Consider the following 20,915-nt stretch of genomic DNA (forward strand, 5'->3'; position numbering starts at 1 on the left):
TGACTAAGGGCTGCATTTCAAGACCAGAGCAGAGCTGCGTATAACATACAGCTAATACAAGTAATTACTTACTGTATTGTTGTTTCCCCTACTGAGCTCTATATAGTTAAGTTTTAGGCCACAATAATGTGATGGTCGCTGCCCTATCTGCCTGGTATTTAGCGCTCAGTAAATTATGATACGTCTCTGGAAGGGTTGTTTTGTAACAATTAACCTTAGAAAGGAGCTAACTTCATTTACATGATAATGAGACATTCATCCAAAGTTAAACATGCTAATAAGTTTTTATACAAACATCTGGGGGTCAAGCACAACAATGGACTTGGGCAAGGAAAATCTTTTATTAAATGCAAATCAGTTTTGTGTAAACACTATGACAGAGAAATTGATAAGAATCTAATATACAAATAGAGGGACCATCTAGGTTATATTGTCAATGACCCCACACTGAATTCACTGATTTACTTATATTTTGAATCAATACTGAATTGGGTAAAATCTTTATTGTTGCATCAAAGATGCATAAAAGACTATATGAAAGGGGAGAGGTAACAACAGAGTGTGTTGCCTCATTTTTCATGGAAACGTCATATGGTTTTTTGGAAGACTGAAATACAGTATCCTACTATGAGGTATGGCAAAGGGCTTTCAAATTCATAAGATTTTCATCTTACTTACCAATATTATATAACAAACCTTATAACCTGGCTAGGTGTACATTTTATAGGAAGAAGACCATCAATCTGGTTTTATGCCCTGCTATAAATTTTATTTTTAAATTTACTCTGCATTTCATACTATGCTCAAAAGAGCCTCTGATTTGATCTAGAATAACTGGAACTGTGGCTTCTGACTGACATAGGAAAACAAAAAAAGACAACATTTTACTGGAAGAAGAAGTGCGTTAGTTTGATCCAGCTCTCCAGCATCTGTATAGATTGAGCACTTCAGCAGGACTTTTTGGCCTGCTGAAATGCCCAATCTATACAGACACTGGGTGAGCTGGGTCAAACTAACGTAATGCCTCTTCTGGGTATGTGCTGCACTCGGTTGGAGCTGCACTGAGCTTAAAATAAAGCACTGTTTTGTTTTTCCCCCAAGTCTGTAAGCACCCTGTATGTTGTTAAACTGGGGTAACAACTTTTGGACATCACAGAGACCAGAGAATAGGATTCTAACTTCTGAGTCAGGAAGAGACACCAAAACTCTTAATTGTGCAAAAAAGATTGTGGCTACCACCTGCCCACAAAATGAGTGATACAAAATGAGCTGGCTGGTTAGCTGCCCCTAAATTCAGCCTAACAACCTGAAGGATGACATATCAGATACAACAGGCTTCTCTTTTCGCCTTCCTGGTTTGAAGGACAGATTGACTCATTTTGGCGGTTACGGTTCAGGTGATCAAGTAAAAGTGATTCTGGTTAGAGGGATCTAAGGTTTAAAAGGGAAAGGAAGCTTGCCTGGTAGCAGAGAGCTAAAGTCCTTATGCCAAGTACTAAAGCTTGTGTATCTGATTCCCCTACAGGCATAGCAGATAAAGTAAAATTTGCAGTACCTTTATAAGCCTGATCAGTTTATAAAAGGGGTTATGTGAAGTGGTTGCCTATGATACCTGGGGACTGTGCTTGATGAACTAAGAAGTCCCTTACAGTCCCGTGTTACTAAAAGAAGCCATGCTTCAGGAAAAAGCTGAGCCTAAAGTTTATTGTCTGACTGATTAACTCACAAAACCAAAAACAAAGAAAAGGTAAGTTTAGACTAAATCCAGAAGAGCCAATCTTCAGCTGGTATCAAACAGCTTACTCTACTAAAATCCTATGATGATTTACAGTAGCTCTTGCTTGAAAGACCATTAGCTAGTTACAGTTATCAACATTTCCAAGCAAGGACTGATTTTTGAAGAACCCCAGCATTGTAGAAATTAACTATACTGTTAAAGAAAGCATAAGTGGTTTTATTTTACTGCTAATCAACTTATGCATGACCTGCAAAGCATGCCTGTACACAAGATATTGAAATACCACTGTGAAAAGATTATGGAAACCATCTGTACCTGAAAACACTTGTACAAGAAAGTCCACCCCCTCTCCCCTACCCCAAATACATTAGTTAGGTACTTCTGGAGATTACTAACTGGTAGTTCACAGACTCTTCTACTGGTGGCCTTACACAGAAATCAGATTTTCAGCCAAAACAAGGACCCTTCTGCCTTTCTCCAAAAATTAACATAGGGGCCTGGAGATTACTTCTGAATTGTTATCTTCTTTGATATACAATAGTCTTGCAAGTAGCACACTTCAAAACATGCTACACTGCATGAGACCTAGAATTAGCATCTGTTGAACATCAAGAAACATATCAACTGGGACCCAGTCTAAATATAGCAGCAATGTAAACACATGATTAAAAGTTTTTTCAACATCTTAACAGCACCCAATCAGAAATTGTGTTCTTTTTTACTAGGTCCTCTAAAAACATAAAAGAATCTCCCTAGCCTCCTCTGAAGAGTATACAGAGGAAAGCAAATTTTGCAAACTTGAACGCTTAGAATTACAAGTAATTGGTTTAGAAAGAAAGAAAAGGAGACATCAAGCAAATATCCTCAATGATGACAATTTACATAGATATACGAGAAGACTGTAAAATCTAAGGCATTGTATAGTCTGACACATATTCCTTGCCCCTAAGGTTTTATAACTTTGTAAGATGCAAGTAGACCAAAATAAGCATTCCTAATTCAGTCACTAGTTGTTACAGCCCTTGTGAACTCTTACAACAGGCTTCTTGCAAGGCAGAAAAGAAGGACTTCTTAGAACATGAGAAGGTGGTAATCAACAGGGCAAAAACATTTGAGGCATCCTGCTGAGTCACGGATAAGAATTAGAGGAATTCAGCGGGACACAGGAACAGTTCCAGGACAGGTCAGGCAAGGGACAAACAGTAAAAACAGGAATGATTCAGAAAATGTCTATGGAATCAGGTGTTCTTTATATCTTAAAAGCAATAGCCCAAGCTACAGTGCAAGATTACTTGTTTGAGAAAATGGCTTTTGGCTAGAAAACTTCTGCCCATCTGTTTTACTCTAATAGGCAGTCTACTGTGCCAAGAGAAGTAGGTTCCCCGAAGCACCATTAAAATAAAAATGATTGGGAAAGAAACTGAAGCAAATAATATATGTAGGTTATGAAGCATATACATTTACTTCTATAAGATCTTTTCCTTTTTCTTAGGTTTGTGGTGAAAAAGTATGAAGTCCAGTTACAATCAGGCAAAATATTTAAAAACAAAGGGACTGCAGGGGAATAGTTTCTAGCTCTATCATTACATGCATTTAAATAGACCAGATGCTAACAGACTAGACTTTCAAAAAACAAGCTTAAAATTAGGCCTCCAAAATGCGACTTTCAGAGGGCCTCAGTATCCAGAATTCGTATTCACTTCACTGCTCTAGTCCAGAAGTCAAGAGAAGCTGCTAGAAGTTCAAGACTTTGAAGTAAATATGTACTTTGTATAACTCCTGCCATCCAGTTCTGAACATCTCCACATTTCATTTCTCCATTTAGCTCTAAATTGCAGTAAATAACCTGCTGAATATCTCTTTTAGTATCACTACACATTAGACAGCCTTGACAAACAGAACCCAAACAATACATTTCCCAAGATGAAATATAATACAAATGATTACTTAGGAAAACAGTATATTCCTGATCAAGGCTTGTGCACTAGGTCTAAAATAAAACATTTGCAGAGAAAACGACTCAGCTATTCTAGATGCTTTGAAATCTGCTGGCTGTCATAACAAGGAATCAGGCATATCCTAAATTTAAGACATCGTGAGTGTTCTACTCCTTCTGTCACTTTTTTTTCTGCATTTCCCCTATTCAGCATCACTGAATATATTCTATCAGTGTGTTGAGAAATAAAGAAGAAAAAAAATAGAACTGCAGCATGGAGGGCATTCTCTTGAAAGCCCTTTGTTTCATAAAAAAAATCCCAGGTGTGACAGGGTAAATGGAAGAAGTTAAGTTTCACACTCAGATTTTGCATTAAGACAGTACAACATTTTCCATGAAAAGTAATAAAGTGTAAGGAACCTAAAAATTAGTAAACACAAAGAACATTTCCATCATAAAGCACTATGGTGGAAAGCTAATACTGGAAAACCACTGTCCCTGGTAGCTGTTTCTGCTGAGGCCCATTATATGCCACTACCTTTACATTCTCTTCACCGTTACACAAAAACTTTGACTCTCAGAAACAGCTGTGGAAAGAGTGTGTTCTCTTTTACCAAGAAATATTATCATGCAAAGGAAAAGCAGACTATACTTTAAAATAAAACATATGCCATTGTTACCACAATATAGTTGATTAAGATGATGACCCTGTTACAGACAGACCAGTGTCGGGTGGTACCTTAGAGGCTAGCTGGTTCAGAATGGCATAAGCTTTAATAGGTGACAGGCTACTTCATCATTTAGCATCCAACATAACAGGTTTATCTATGAAAGCTTTTGCTTCTCTGAATGAAGGGTGTTTGTACCCGAAGCTTGCAATTAAAGAATTGTTTTTGGCAAAAACCTTCTTGGTCAAATCAAAGATATCATCTCTACTACAAGTCCTGATTGCCTTTTCCTCTACACCAATACAGCTACAACCTGGAGATCTGCCTCTCTGAACCACTTTGTCACTAAGGTGCCACCTAGCCCTGCCTTCTGCCCAACTCCAGACTAATGCATACAACTATATCTGTTATGGTGTGGGCTTACCCCCACTAAAGTTCCTGAAATGAGTTCCTAAGTTTTGTACTAATTTTTTATTTCAAAGGTCAGTCATGAAATTATTTTAAAAACACTTCTTCACCGTTTGGGAAACAAACTAAGCAATCTTGAAAGTTTTCTTTTATTTCATACCTTGTTGTGATTCTTGCTTAACCATTCCTTAATAGTGGTAAGGGCAATGACAGCTGCAGGCTCATTTGGAAAACCTATGTAAAGAGGAGAAAGAAAAAGAAACACATGAGATGCATGTTTGAATAGACAGATAAAAGTGTCAAATCCTGGTGAGATGTGCTACAAAAGGCTCCTATCGGCACAAGTTTGGGATTAGAGCTGCTTGGATTTTTTGCTGAAATTTTAATTAAGAAAAATGATGTTTTTTGTTCAAACAAATCTCGACTGGCACAAATAGTCATTTTTCCAATTTTGAAATTGTGAATTTGAATAAATGGACTAGAAATTTTTCCTGGAAAGTTTGGGGGGTTTTTTCCCATAAATTTATAAGCTCTAATTGGGAAAATTCAGGAGTAGTGCAGACATTAAAAAATTATTCAGGTAATTTAAAAATGTTTTAATAAAAACTTTCTCTCATACAGGCACATATTAGGTTTAAACTTCATAACAAAGAAAGACTCTTCTAGAAATTTCTTATCGTCTTAAAAATGAGCTATATTTTGTATCCAGCTGCCTCCAATGCCAAGGTATAACCTTGTAAGCCTCAGAAAGAGAATGCTAATTTTAGCACACAGATTAGCACAGGTTTCTAAAATACTACTTAAAATATGAAGAACAGTGTTTTGCATTTATGGAGCACAATCATATGAATCTGTGTATCAGAGAAAGCAAAAAACCAACCAAACAAACAAAAAAACTTTTCCAATGTACAGGCTTTCTTGCTCTGCCAGTTTGTAAATACAGAACCTGAAGACGTTTTCATTGCTTATCCAACCCATTTTATTTTCTAAGAATGGCCTCATTTGTGGAGGGAGAGAGGAGAAGTAGTCTAAACACTTTTGTGACAAGGTCTTTTTAGCAAAACAAAAAAAGGAACAACACCATGAACAGTATTCTCATTGGGTTGGATTATTAGAACTGTTCTCACACATATATGTGGCATTAGGGAAGAGGCATTACTGTTGCCTGCATAAGGTGGGCAACAGTACTAGATAGAAGCACTTTATAATATAGATTGGCATCATCCATGTATATATAATGCTATTTATTTTACTCTGCACCAGTGGTGCTCAACCTTTCTGGTACGCGCAAGCCAGATGAGTGAGGCGCAGCGAACCTGTGGGCAGCATCTGAACCATGTCTGCAGCCACAAACCACACCCCTGTGCTCGGTCCCTGAGGATCGTAAACCTTTAAGCAGGTGGATACTTTAGAATTGGTAAATGACATGAATGTCTACTGTCTGATAGCTTAGCAGGTTAAAGCCTATAATATTCACCATTCGATAAATGCTTTCATTGCACATGCTCCCTATTTAAGCACAAACCTTTCTTTTTGAGCCCAATCATGAAAGAAAGTTAGGGTTATTGAACTGGGTAGGTCTCTCTCACCCAAATACTGTTTCTACTATTAGTTATCAAAGCAGATGCTAGGTGCTGCATATACCATTTAAGACACCAGCAGCTAAAGCGAGCAGTCATTCAAATGATTAAATGGTACTTGCCATTTGCCAAACCTCACTGATGGCACTATCAAAGGCTCAGCTGCAGACATTTTAAGTGTGCTTTGTTATATTGATACTCAAGGCCTGGTTCAGCCTCTGCTCAGCTGTTTGCTTCTCATTAAGGCTTGTTAGGTTATTAACCAGAGCACTTCATTACTCTAATAGCAACTTGTCAAGATGTCACCACTCAAATCATAAATTTCTGAATAAACTGTACGTTATATATAAAATGCTGCTATACTAACCAATCCTAAATAGAAGAACTGAGTTATCCCAGTCAGTTTCAGGACTCTACTCTGAGAATCGATGATATGGGTTTGAACAGGGGCAGGCAATTATTTGGGCTGGAGGACCACTTAGGGAGTTTTGGTGAACTGTTGTGGGCCAGGTCAACACCATGCCCCCCCATGCCTTTTCCCCACAACTCACCAGAACTCCCTAACTGGCTCTGCCGTGGGCCCCAGCCCTGCACAGTCACCACCCGGTGATCCCGGAGTCTCTATGGAAAGCAGTCAAGGACCCACGTGGGCAGGGTGCACTTGGCCAACTGGATGGGATGGTGTCACAGATGGGTGGGGAGCACTATCCAGGAGCAGGACATGTTGATAGGGTCAGGGCTGGGGCTGGGATAGCAGGGTGGGATCATGGGGAGGTGACAGTACAGGGCCAGGGCCCAGGGCAGAGCGGTGATCCATGCCCAATAATCTCCTGGCCACAGAACTGGTGCCCTTCATGGCGACATGTGGCAACTGTATCATGGCTCTGCCCTGGGCCTGGGCCCTGCACTGTCACTGATCCGCAATCCCCACCCCAGCCTTACCCACTCGGCCCTCTCCCGGATGCTGCTCCCCACCTGCCCGCAGCCCCATCCCAGCCCCGCAGCTGAACATGCCCTGCCCACGTGGGTCCTGAGTCGGTCTTCAGGGAGACCCCATCCACCTGGTGAGTGCAGGGTAGGAGGACTGAGGTGCCCAGGTAGTGGGGCTGAGGCTTGCACTGGTAGCAGCCAGAAGGAGCTGCCACTGCTGGGGCTGCCAGGAAGCTAAGTCCAGCCCCCACACTGCTCCAGCCCTGCTGCACACCTGGGGTGGTAGGACTAGCTGCACATGACACAGCCCGAGCTGCCCCTATGCCTGAGTTGTGCAGGGCCAAGAGACCTGCCATGGGCTGGATAAAGCCCTTTGGTGGGCTGGATCTAGCCCATGGGCCATATTTTGCCCACCCCTGGGTTAGAAGGACTTACTGGTCCTCCACCCCAATAGGTTGGGCAATTTTCTGATCATCAAAAGACAAGTTGCAGCTTAGATTGTACCACAGACCAACAATATAAAACAGAACCCAGAATGTGGACTCTCAGAGAGACAAATTCTGCCCTAACCATGTAGAAGTACCTGCAAACACATTTTGCATATATTTAAGGGAGAAAAATGACTTGTAATAAGAATTTTATGTCAACTATCTGAGGCAAGGATTTTTGTGGATGATTTCTTTTATTGGACCAACTGCATGATTGGGATAGAATTAGACAAGCTTTTGAATGCAAGGCATCATTTGCATTAAAACACCACCTTTTAAAGCAGGTCTTTCTACCACAGTATCCCACTACCTTGGTGTTTGGTATATTTGCATGGTCATACAATCAACATTAAAAGGGGAAATTATGTACATTTCCACCATCTAAATATACCATTATTTTGCATGGACCATTTTATTTTCAAAAGAAATATTTCCTCCCAGCATGATTCACCTTGAAGATTTGTTTTTTTATTTTTGTTTTTTTCCCCTCACCACAGCAGGATATTTGCCCAAAGCTGTGATAAAGCAGTGGATATTTTATAGCTTCATAAATCTCTGAATAAATTGTATGTTATATAGAAAAATGCTGCTATACTAACCAATCCTAAATAGAAAAACTTGTGCTCAATTATCCCTGAATAACCAAGATATAAAAAGAAATAATTTGTTGAACAAAATAAAAACCTGGAATTTCATGCATTATTTCAAGACATACTTTAATATCCATAGAAACCTTTTATGACTAGAATACCAAAAAAAAATCTAATTATCATTTTACACTGTATTCTGGTCATTTAATGAGAATGACATCACACTGGTTGTATGCAGAACTAGCACTCTTGATGACAGAAGGCTCGAATTTAGCTTGCTATTTTGCACTGTCTCCAGACAAAAGGCCCTGCCTTTAATGAACATGAAAACATTTTTCTTTATAGAGTAAGTTAATGGGTGATGAATGGAAAAGTGATCTTTTTTAAACATGGCTTTGCTTTGTTTTTATTTTAAAGCAGCATTGTCAGCCATAACAGTTCTGGTCTGCTTACATACTCCCACACCCTATCCTTTCAGCAAAAAAGCAATCTCATAAGCACGTGGGAATCAAATTACTTGAGAGAAATGAGCTTGAGGAGCCTCACAGTTAACCGATTGCTGGAGCAGCAGCTCAGACAATTCTGGCTAAAGGCTCAATTTCACAAAAGATAAAACAGGTAAAGTAATAAGAGTGACACTGGCCCATGTTACTGCAGTGAGTGCTCCTCCAGAATACTGAAAAGGACAAGGGCACAGAAAGCCAAGGGAACATCCGCCACAAGGTACAAGCAAACACTGCATCAACAGCCCATTTTATCAGGGTTACGTGGGTAGGAAGGGAGATTTTGGGGGGGAATGTATACTTAATTTCAAATATACAATTTTTTGCTTGAAAAAAGTTTACATGCACAGTCCCTAATGTAGAAACACTTTCCCGAGACAATCCAGTGGCAAATCTATTTGGGAACAGACGTAGTGCCACACAAATATTGCAAGTTATCTTAGGCTATTAAGGAGGTTATTGCAATTCATGACAAGTCCAAACCTTTACCAGTCTGTTAATTTTATCTCCTGTCTTGTTAGCCATTCTCAACCTTTCCCCTTTAAATATAGCTAAATATCTACTAAAACACAGTGTTCTGTTACCCTGCTATGTTAGAAGTACTGAGCCCATATCTAACAAAGTTGATTGATTACCAAGGATTCACTTTGCTAAGTATGGCTCCTTTACCCCTCACTGTACCTTTCCCCCTCTACTGGAAGTAGGGTCTGAAACAGAGAGGTTCTGCACCCCGTTTGGAAAAAGGTATCTAGGTGCAGAGTATTTGGGCTTAAATTTTTTGTGCCACGCTGCCAATAAAAGAACTACAGAATGTAAGGTATTAGCACAACCTTAGTTTATTTGTTGTGACAGCACGGGGAAAACACTTAACTTATTCACTATACCTGAAGAATCTGCTATCCACCTTCTTAGTCTCTTTGCAGCTCACCAGGAGCATCTACATGAGTGTTGAAAAATGCTGCACAGTAGTGCATCACAGCACAGACAGGGCTAATACGCTACTGTGCAGTATCAATAGGCTACTGTGCAATAGCATCACATAAAAGATGTTCACCAGTGGTACTGTGCAGTAACTCTGGTTACTGTGCATTTATTTAGTACTTGCTAATACAATTACTACATAAATTACTAAACAATTACTAAATAAATGCACAGTCGCAACTGAGCAGTAGCATCTCATGTAGACATGCTCACTGTTTCAATCTGTACCATTCTGTGCAAGTGAGGTATCTTTGGTTATATATGCACTGCAGTCCCAGAATTGTACTAGGAGTCCCAGAAGCAACGAGCTTTAAAACTAACTAGCAATCTAGAAGCAGCAATATAGTAGGGGTGGTATGAGGCTCAACAAGAGCCACTTTACCCTACTTTTCTTTGTTTGTCATTAGCAAAATACACGCTAAAATGTTTGTTCATTTAGTTTCATAACTGTTTTAATAAAAACAAGTAGGCATATTTAAAACTATTTCTTCAATCTCTAATTTACATTTTTAAAAAATCTATAATGTTCTTCCATCGGCTGTGTTTTTTGAGACTCCCTATTTTAAAAAAATGTTAGGCATGAGGTAAATTCATTACTATTTGCCCTTTCACAATTACTACATAAAGCAATAATTTTTCAAAGTATCATAAAGTTTCCAAACTCTGGAGCTTTGAGTTCTGATTATAGGACATTTCATCATTGCTCTCCGTGAGAATTATAGCAATGACCTAAGAAAGAGCTTGTGAAACATCTTTTATCCAATGCAAAGTTGCAGTGGCCATTGTCATAATTTTCTAAACTAGAAATGATAAAATGATTTTACAGAACTACTTGGAAACAACAAGGACAAATACAGTGCTGCACTTGGGACAGAATAACTGCCTGCACAAACACACAGTGAGGAATGACTGGCTAGGCTGCAATACTGCAGAGAAGAACCTGGGGGTTACAGTAGACCATAAGCTGAATATGAGCCAACAGTGTACTCTGTTTGCAAAAAACAGCCAACAATATACCAACAATATAGTGTATGTGTCTACACGTGTGCTGACACTTGTGCTTAAGCAAGTACTAACTGACTGTGCAGTAACCACCTGCACAGTCCCAGCGCCACATGGGTAATTTCCAGTGTTACTATGCAGTAGCATCGGCATCATGGTTCATGCCTGCCAATGATACATCGTCATAGCGATGTAGCATCTCATGTAGATGAGCCCACTGTGTTGTATAACAGAAGAGTCACTTGAAAATCAAAGGAAGTGATTGTGCCACCTTATTCAGCACTGGTGAGGTCTCACCTACCCTTCAAGAAGAACGTGGACAGTTTGGAAAGAGTCCAGTCCAGAGTGACAAAAAATGATTAGGGGTTTGGGATGCAAGACTTATGAGGAAAGACTGAAATAATTAGGGTTATTTAGTCTGGAAAAGAGAAGACTGAAGGGGGACTTGATAATGGTCTTCAAATACCTGAAGGGCGAGTATAGAGAGAGAGAGAGAGGTGGGCTTTTCTCTGTGACTATAAGGGAAAGGGACATGAGCCTCAAGCTGAAGCACAAGAAATTTAGGTGAGAGTTTAGGAGGTACTTTCTGATTGTGAGGGTGGTCAAGCATTGCGAAAAGCTACCTAGAAAGGTTATGAAATCTCCATCCTTGGAAGTTTTCAAGAGCAGTTTAGACACACACTTGGCTGGGATGGTTTAGTCAGGGATGATTCTGCCTTGAGCAGGGGGTTGGACCAGATGACCTTGTGAGGCCCTTTCCAACATTACTTTCCTACAATTTGAAAGGAATTAGCTGAGAAGAGAAGCATGTAGTTTTAGGCAAGATAGTCCGTCTGTCCGTCCTAGGTTCTTGTCCTTGTGACAAGGTATTTAGCAGAGTTCGCAGATTTATTGGAATCTGAGATGGCTGCACTTTGAGCGCTTCTGCTATGGCCTCAAACTTGCAAAACTGAGCTGTCATCTGTGCACCTTAGTGCCTGCAACACCCCAGCCCCCAAAATAGTTAGTGAGGATGACTAGGATGGAGGAAACAGGTACTGAGGATGAGTAATGCAAACCTCTCCTCCTTCTTCTGTGATTTACAAGGAAGCTTCATATATTGTGAGAACAGGAAGATAAAACTAAGCCCCACCTCCTTCAGTAATGTAAGGAAGATGCGAAGTGAGTTTCCTGTAGTTAGATATTGCTGTTTTATGCTATAGAATTTAGAGAAGAGTCCACACTGTTGTTAAAGGCATTACATAACTAACTTGCCTGTGCAATATATGGAAAATGAATACTGTAACTTGTCCAATGAGTAAAAGTATAATGAAAATTTTGTGGGAGAAAATTGATGGCACCCAGCCCAGAGTCGTGGAGGTGGCAGGCAAGTTTCTATTCCCTGCCTGCTCTGCCAGGAGCTGCAGGTAACACAGGAAGTGCCTGAGAAGGGCAGGAATGATTGGGGACCTGGGGTGTGTGGGGGGTGGACCTGATCCAGGGGTGCAGGGGGCAAGCAGTTCCCCCCACTGCATTGGGCCAACCATGCCCCTCTTTGCCTGCTTGGGGCCCTCCACGCTCCCACTTGCATTGGGATTGCCACACCACCCCCACACATACCAGGTGCACCTCCTTCCACATCCCAGATCCCCATTCACTGCCCCCCACCCCCAGCAGCTCTCAGTTTGTCTGCAGCTCCTGACACTGTCCTAGCAGAGAAAGACAGGAAGAGGAACCTGCCCACTGGGACAGCACCAGGCATGACCTGGGCTGGCAGTGGTCTCAGTCCAGGTGGAGTGGGGAGTGGGGACCCAAATTGCAGACAGGCAAAGGCTGAAGGGCCAAATGGGACTCCACCAGCCCCTGACTGCCAACAATCTGGGCCACCATCCCTGTCCCTGAGAGGTGAGCAGGGCAGGTACAGAGGCAGCTTGGATCCTAGCCATGCCCCTGCTCACCAACTCTCTAAGGGCAGGTCAGAGCAGCACACATTGTAGGGGGTATTAATCCTTAATGTACAGATGCTCAAAACACATGCTAATTATAATACTAATTAAAATTTGCCCGCAAGGCCCTTATTTCACCTCTCACATGCCTAAGTGAGATTATATTTCATCCTGCTAAAGGCCCTGAAAAAATCAAATGCATATAATTTTGAGATGTGCTTTCATCTTACCCTTAAGAACACAAAAGCAGTGGGGCAGATCAATCCACCTTTTGCACTAACAGTTTTTTGGGACCCAGGCAAAGTGGAATAAGATCACAACAAGGAGCTTTGGAGGCAAAAAGGGATTTGGATCTGAGTGTTGTTCGTAAACCTATCCCGATTAGTAAACAGTTCTGCATTGGTGTTAACTGGCATAAGCTACCTGCCGTAGAGTTACCGATTCATTTCAGATAGTTTCTCACTGTATTATGGCTTCTAAATAGATCACTGTGATCACAATAGTTATTTACATATTTTAATGCTCTGAGTCTCTCATAATCAGAAATGTAAGTACCTTGGCACGTTTCTGTGAATCTCAAGATGCCCTACTTAATAGATTTCTTCTGCATTGTCAAATTATACCTGATTCCTGCTGCTTTATTGGGGAGAGGGGGAAACAGAATATCTTACACATATTTTGCACACTTGTCCATTATATTTAATTATGTATAAAATAATATCTAATAATAGCAACTCAATCCATAATATATTCATATAGTTTGGACTGAGGCACAAGCAATTTCTGCAGCCTGTATTGCTGGCTGAGTTCACCAAGCATCATGTGTTTGGCATATAGGAATCAGCAGCAGCAGCTGGTGTGGAAAATAGAAACTATTTTCCAGGTTTGTTTTTAAGAAGAGGTATTCAACATTTGTCTCAAATATGTTGTGAAACCTAATATTACTGGGTGGACTAAAAACGTATCCTGAATACACAATTGATCTATAAATGAATGAGCTTATTATGGTCATGTGGGTTAAGTCTTACTATTGATGGCATTGCAATCATAATAGTACATCATCCCATACAACAGAATAAAGAAACAAAAAAGCCACATATCATGGAGGTAGGGTTATCTGTGCAGTTGTCCTTCAGCTATGAAAACATCATGACAATAATCATGCACATTGTCCTATATAATCATCGTGTCAGAGAGGTACTTTAGAAGGTGAAAATGAATGCACTAATGCTGGTTTGATTCTCATTACAAAAGTAAATCTATCCTTTTTGGAAGCAAATATGCTAGTGTCTTACCAACAAGCTGAGGATTTTTTTTTGACAGAGGCATGAGATACTTGTTGATACATAAGTTGATTGCTTGATCATTCCTCTTAGTATTGATTTATATCCTCACCTTGAAAGGAAAGTTTTATATTTTGGTTCAGTTAGCATAGAGAAAAGATAAAGGAAGAAAAGGGCTTCTGCCCGATGTTTTACTCCATTTTACTAAGAGCCAAACCACACTTTGACAAATGCCATCAATTCAAGCAAATTTCTCTTGCCAACAAAGTTGAATGAAATATTATTAATAGAACACTTGCTTCTCTGAAATCCAGGTAGCGAGGCTGCAGTATTTAGTATATGCTATGAATTGTAACAACTCGATAATTAGCTAGCTTAGGTATGAAATGTAAATCACAGCCAAAAGAAAAAAAATGTAAAACCTTGTAAAATATTAGCATATCTCCAAAAAAAGTTTTAATGTTCCTTTCAAGCAAGAAAACCTGACTTCTAAGTTTCTGCTCAACAGAAAATGCATTAGCAGCAGTAGAAAAAAATAAATAACATTCTCATAGTGATTGTCAAATATGAACAGAACTGTAGGACAGTGACCCATCCCTTGATAAAGGGTAATTAATACAAAGAATATGAACTCCAGAAACTCACCAAAGAAAGAGATTGTGTAAGCCCTGATCTAAAGCAGTAAGCTTAAAAGTTCAGGCTAGGCAACCTGGGAAAAAAAAGGGAGAAGTATGTTCTTGTATTACATCAACAGTCTGGACAAGTCGATGACCCTAGGTAAAGTGCACCAAGGTCAATCATCATGCCGCTGACACCAAAAGACATCATGATCCTTCTCCAAGTCAGGGTAAGCAAGACAAGAGAGCAGAAACACTGGCGTTCTTGACATCAGGGCTGGCTAAGGGAAAGCTTGTCAGAGAAAATGATCAATGTGCACTTGTTGCTGTCCTGACTGACAGTGATCTCCTGTCAGATTAGCACAGCAATCCACATCGATCATCCACAATTCAAGTATTTTTTTCTGAAGAGTTGCTGGCCAAGGCAGGGCTTACAGCCTGGAGTCAGAGGAATCCATTACAAGAAAGTACGGTCAAGAAAAAAGAAGTTGAGTACAATCCCTGGTAATCACACAATATTATACCCTTTGTCCAGATTTACTCTGTGCATTATATCAATAAGGAAAATAATGGTCTTTTATTTTCAAAGGTTGAGCAGAAGCATGCTAAGGTCACAATTATGGAGAGGCATCTGAGCAGACAGATAGAAAGAAAGACTTGTACCTCCATGCTTTGTGGTTCCTGGATGAGGAAGTACAATTCTATGGTAAGAGCAAACTGTTTGCTGCGTAACATTCTGCAGCTTTTGCAAAATACAGAGTTTAACTAAATGGACATGTTTACACTGGAGACTCCAGAGGAATGCAGGTTTTTCATAAACTGTAGGGAAGAGCTTATTGTAACAAGCATCATATTGTTCTGCAGATTGCCTGCATAAATAGATAGACCCATCTTTACAAGGATTTTAGGTTTCCCCGGTATTCAGTGCACTTCTGGCAGACAAGAATTTGGTTTTGTTCCTCCTCAGTGTTTGTAGAGATGTTTACAGTGTTTCAGTGCTATAATGTCCCTTAAAAAAAAAAAGGAAGGCATGTAGCAGGAGATGCTCTGACAATCAGACTGCTTCACAGTTGTGATGTTTAACATGTTACATAATGGATTTTTTTCTTTGTCAGAATATTTCTGAAATGCATACAGGGAGTGTTAGACCATCAAGCAGAACACAATAATGGAACAATAAAGAAAATATCACCAAAATATTACAAAGGAAAAAAAGCTGGACCTCACTGCCCAGGCAGTAAGCACTCTCATATGTGATTAGAGGACATACGCAGAGTGAAAATATTTAGTAAACTGCAATATAATGATACATTGAAACGGGTGTGTATATTTGTAAATATATAGATAAATAAATATGTATCAATATTTATGTATGACAATGTACATATGTGAGAGTATATACTGCATATGCCTTCTAAATAGAAGTATAAGAGTGAAGTTTGTAGCTGTGATGATCCAGGAATTGTGTGAGGGGCGAGGATTTGTTAGGGTGACATCTTTTATTGGACCAACTGTGTAGTTGGGATAGACAAGCTTTCAAATGAAATACATTCTTCATCAGGTCTGCTTTATATTACATCTGTCTGCCTAGATGTCTACAATTTCTCTGCCTGTGGATTCGCTGGGTGAAATGCTAGCCCTGAAATCAACAGCAAAATTCCTATCAGGTTCAGTAGGCAAAAGCCACGTATTTGTCCATTTCTTTTTTTTTTTTCTAATCCAGTGCAAGGAAAATGGCCCACCTTTACCTTTTTTTTCTTTTATAAGAATTAAACATACATGAAAAATAGGGGTGAGGCAAGAGGGAAAAGAAAATGTCCCATCTTGCTTTCTAATGAAACTCTGACATCTAGCAGGATAATCTAAAGTCAGGAGAGCACTTGGTAAGGTTTGTACACTTGTAAAAAGAAATAAAAATATCTGGCATTTATTTCTATTGAGGCGCAGTTCATATTTCCTACGAAGACTGAAAAAAAAAATCAAAGACTCCCGAAGAGTACATAAAGAGAATCACCTGGAAACTACGTCTGCTTAGTTCCTTCTGAAAAACAGAGAACAAAACATGCTTTCATCTTTTCCCCCTAAAGTTTTATTTGGAAAACTGGAAAGAAGTTAAAGGGAAGGCGGTGTGAGCCAGCAAGATGCAATGTGAAGCATATTTCACCTAGTTATTTTGCTTTTTTTAAACAAATGCACCACTGATTTTTGGTTTGTATATATTATTCAGACTGATTTTCTCCCCTTGCCTATGACAGCAATAAACAATGGCAAAGGGTCACTCAGGCCAGAAGCTATTGTACTCAGGAAATTTATAAAAGCTGAAATATTTCCCGATAAGGCAGGAGTTCAAAAATGCCACTACAGTTTGGGAGGGAAGAGGGGAGGAATGCATTTTATATTTGGCATTTAATAGCTGCTATTCTTCACTGTACAGGAGGTCACTTTGTATAATCTCAACCTGAACTGCATGAATCCTCCTAAAATGAAAGCAGGTATAGTATGTCTGGTGTGACACACTGCTGCATTATCTCAACATTTTCTGCATTAAATTCTAAAGAGGATATATTTTGGTCTCCTCACCTAGATACAGTGATTCTTCCGCATATTTTTTGAAGAAGTCACTTGCCTAGCAAGAGATGCAATATTAGAAACTGATCAATCATTTTTTGGGTATGTGACTTAATTCAGGGCTGTGTTGAGCTGATTATGCAAGTTAAAAACAAAATACAGTCAGTCTGCATTTGGTTCAGTCCTACAATGAAAACTTCTTGCTGTGCCTCCCAGTGCATCAGACTGCAGAGTTCCAACGTAGAAAATAAGAGAAATACAATTAGAGCCAGTTCTAGAGAACAGGAAAAAAAAAACTTAATTTAAAGCATGAAAAAAGCAGAAAGAGTCCTACACGCACATTCATGAAAAACTGGCAGTCTCAGAACTCTTAATAGGATTACTAATCTAAGCACACATAGGGTTTCAAGGCCCAAATAATAATACACTAAGGTCTAATATATATTTTTTAGAAAATCCTGCCACCCCATTTATTTTAGGGCTTAATTTTTATTGACATTGAATTAAATTATTTATATTGACTTCAAGACCTCCTTATACTTTGCTACAACTGTTTTTAGGGGGCTGTGGGTAAATGAGAATAAAATCCAATACCTTTAATATTTCTCTTTTTTTAATCAAATAACAGTAGTAACAAGTTAAACTTACTACATTTTGTCATGTTCTTCATGCTTGAAAAAAAATCATTAAATTATTGTCAGGCACCATTTTTAAAAATGCGTTTCTGCTAGTCTACAATTTGCATTTCACTCACAAGCATGCACTTCCAAATCTTGCATACTTCAATCAGAAAGGAAATTAAATAAGTAGTTAATGGTACTTCCAATCCCACAAGTTCAAATCCAATTTAATCTTGATATGAACTTTAAGTCTTATTAACACTTGTTTTAAATAGCATTTTCAGCATGTACTCAAATGAGTTGTCAAAGTGTGGTGCTGTTATTTTTTAACATGGTTACACTAGCAACATGTAATTTCTTTCTTTCTGTCTTTACTTTTGCTTTGGTGGATAATAAAGATGTTTAGGAAGATTTAAAAAATGACAACATCTCTAGTGAGTCCCCCATCAAAAGGTCTGGTTTGTAAATGGAATTAAATTATTTTGCAAGGCCATTCTTTAGGAAAAATGATTGGTCATTTCCCATCAGTTTTTACAAGTTATTTGCTAACAACACTAACATTATTACAGAAGGAAAGAAGTGCCGATATAAATTTGGCAAGATGTACTAGAGTTGCAGAGAAAGACACCGATGCTACAGCTGACACTGTAAAGCAGGGGAGCGGGAAAGCAAAGTAAGAAATTCCTATTGTCCAACAGCCCCATACAAATAAGAAACTGATGTGGAGAACTGGAATTTAAATTACTTACCACCCATCTAACAAGTTGATGACCTGCACTTACAAACCAGGCATTTCCAACCTAACTCTTTAAGTGAAAGCTGACCTCACACCTCAATTTCCTTTTAAGTGTGGCTGAGTGACAGAAGAAATGGAGGATTTTCTCACTACTTTTTAAAATTTCTTCTGTGTCTCCAGGCAACTATGTCACTATACCTCAGGAAAACCATATTTGCCAGTCAGATACCCATATTTTACATCCAGGTAATACATAATACACAAAATTCCTAGACTGATGAGAAGCAGACATATGGAAAGACTATTTAGAAGCCAGCTGAACCTAGTCTTTCTAGACAGGCAGACACAGAAATTATTAAGGAGTTACACAGAGACTAAAAAAAATATATACATATACATGTACTTACATTTTCTAAAAATTCGGGGGAAAGAGAAGGTGAAATTATAAGAAGAGTTAAGATGAACATTTTACATTATCTGTAGCGAATATAAGCACTATAATCAAGACATACTATACTGAAAGGTGGTGGTGGCTTTAGGTAATGCAAGTTCTATTAGTTTATCAGACTAAAAGGTCCCCCAGTATACAATTATTTTCTATGTACAGGCCAAAACATGTTGTATCAATTCAGCCCATTGTCAGATCTCTTAATGATATAAAACATACAGCTATAATCCTGATCAGAGCTTGGATTGCTTCCTCAGAACTGTGGCCAAAATGAATCATCTACACACAGATGTCTTACTATCCATGATGAAGCGGGTAGGATGGTGGGGGGAAATAGGCTCTTCCACTCCCATAACACTGTCTCCCTAACTTAACCAGAAGGCTTTTCTGCAGGGTCTGGGGTCCTTGCAGGTAGAAGTGAGGAGACCTGATGAACAAGACTCATCCCCACAAACCTTAGTCTTTCCAATATTTTAAGCTGCTGCTAGGCTGCTGTGACCAAGAAATTCCATAGTAATATCTATCTGGGGGCATAGTAATATCTATCTTCTACAAAGGGGGCTGCAATGGTGCAGGAACATGCTTGAATCTGGCCTTTATAGATACCTGAGGAATCCTTCAGGCTGGAGGTGGGAGGCCTTTTTAGCTGGGCTTCTCACTTCCAGCAGAAAGGTCAACAGAAATGATCTCTCTGAGGGGAATCCTTACGGAAACTTCTTCCCTGGAGCCTCCACTACCAAATTTTCTGATAGGCTTGATTTGGCATATGGTCACTCAGTAGGCTTTCAACTTTAATGGACTGATAGAAATATGGAGTAATTTTGAAGGGAGAATGCTACATTACTGAAGATTATATTCTAAAGAGGATATATATATATATATATATATATATATATATATATATTCAGAAAGGCATGTAAAGGACAGGTGGAGGTGAGAAGATCTATATTCAAAGATATGTCTGAGATTTTAACTTTATATTGTTGGAGGAAGTAGCTTTGGAGGCACAAAAGAGGTGGAACTATTTTTACCCTTTGAAATGAAGGGAAGTATAAGATAAGTAGGACCTTGCCATAAACCACTTAAGTGAACAGTGTGCATAAGTAAGGAAATGGTAAGGAAAACAATCTTTAAAACAAAACCATGTCATATTTTCTGCTGCTTGAGGCCTATTTTCAGTTGTCCATAGTCCTTCCTCTATGGAGTCATCTAGCAGAAAATCTTGATCCACTTTCCGTATTCTTTCACCAAATACAGAAGACCATAATAAAATCACTTTCAGGCTTCAGAAGTATACTGCTCCCTAGGGAGTATTCAGAAGGATGTGCACTCATGTTAAGGAAGTTTGTGTTTTCCTTATCCTCCAAGAATGAGACCCACTCACACCATGGCGTGTTCATTGTGTGTGCTACACCAAAGTTCCAGACTTAAAGGACTAAAGTGAGTTTTGACTTCTCTGTAACTTTTCAGTGGCTAATACCTACTTTCTTGGAAATGGAGGCCCTCAGTATGCTTATACTTAGAGAGCTGACTATGTGCATTTTCTTGTGTGGCTTCCTTAGAACAGATGCTATATAAAACACTTGAGTAATTTGAAAACACACAGTGCTAAATCCACAGCTCCCATAAATCAACTAATAGTGAGACAAGAAAGGGAAGGAAGGCCTGCTGATGCTGAGAGGCTCTGAGGTTTGATTTACTTGAATGGGTGCCAACAGAAATATTAATAGTTTAACAGTAAATTCATTTAGCAAACATGCAAACAGTGCATAGCTAAATTAGAAGAAAAAGATACAGAAAAAAACTGTATGTATACAAGCCAGTACAGAGGCTAATGGAAGGACATCTCTAAGGCATAAAACACGCACTAACAGCAATCTGAGAGACTGCAAAG

General features: G+C 39.2%; 1 protein-coding gene across 3 annotated transcripts in view; it reads right to left on the bottom strand.

Annotated features, from left to right (window-relative positions):
- The window catches only part of MACROD2 (mono-ADP ribosylhydrolase 2), a 1,573,191-nt gene that overhangs the window by 446,341 nt on the left and 1,105,935 nt on the right, over nucleotides 1-20,915 (bottom strand). For all 3 annotated transcript variants that reach the window (XM_059720129.1, XM_006260833.4, XM_059720128.1), the window contains exon 8: nucleotides 4,911-4,984. In XM_059720129.1, the coding sequence (XP_059576112.1) occupies nucleotides 4,911-4,984 (74 nt within the window). The remainder of the gene's footprint in view (nucleotides 1-4,910; nucleotides 4,985-20,915) is intronic.

This window comes from Alligator mississippiensis, chromosome 1 (assembly GCF_030867095.1).
Source record: "Alligator mississippiensis isolate rAllMis1 chromosome 1, rAllMis1, whole genome shotgun sequence".
NCBI classification, from domain to species: Eukaryota; Metazoa; Chordata; order Crocodylia; family Alligatoridae; genus Alligator; species Alligator mississippiensis.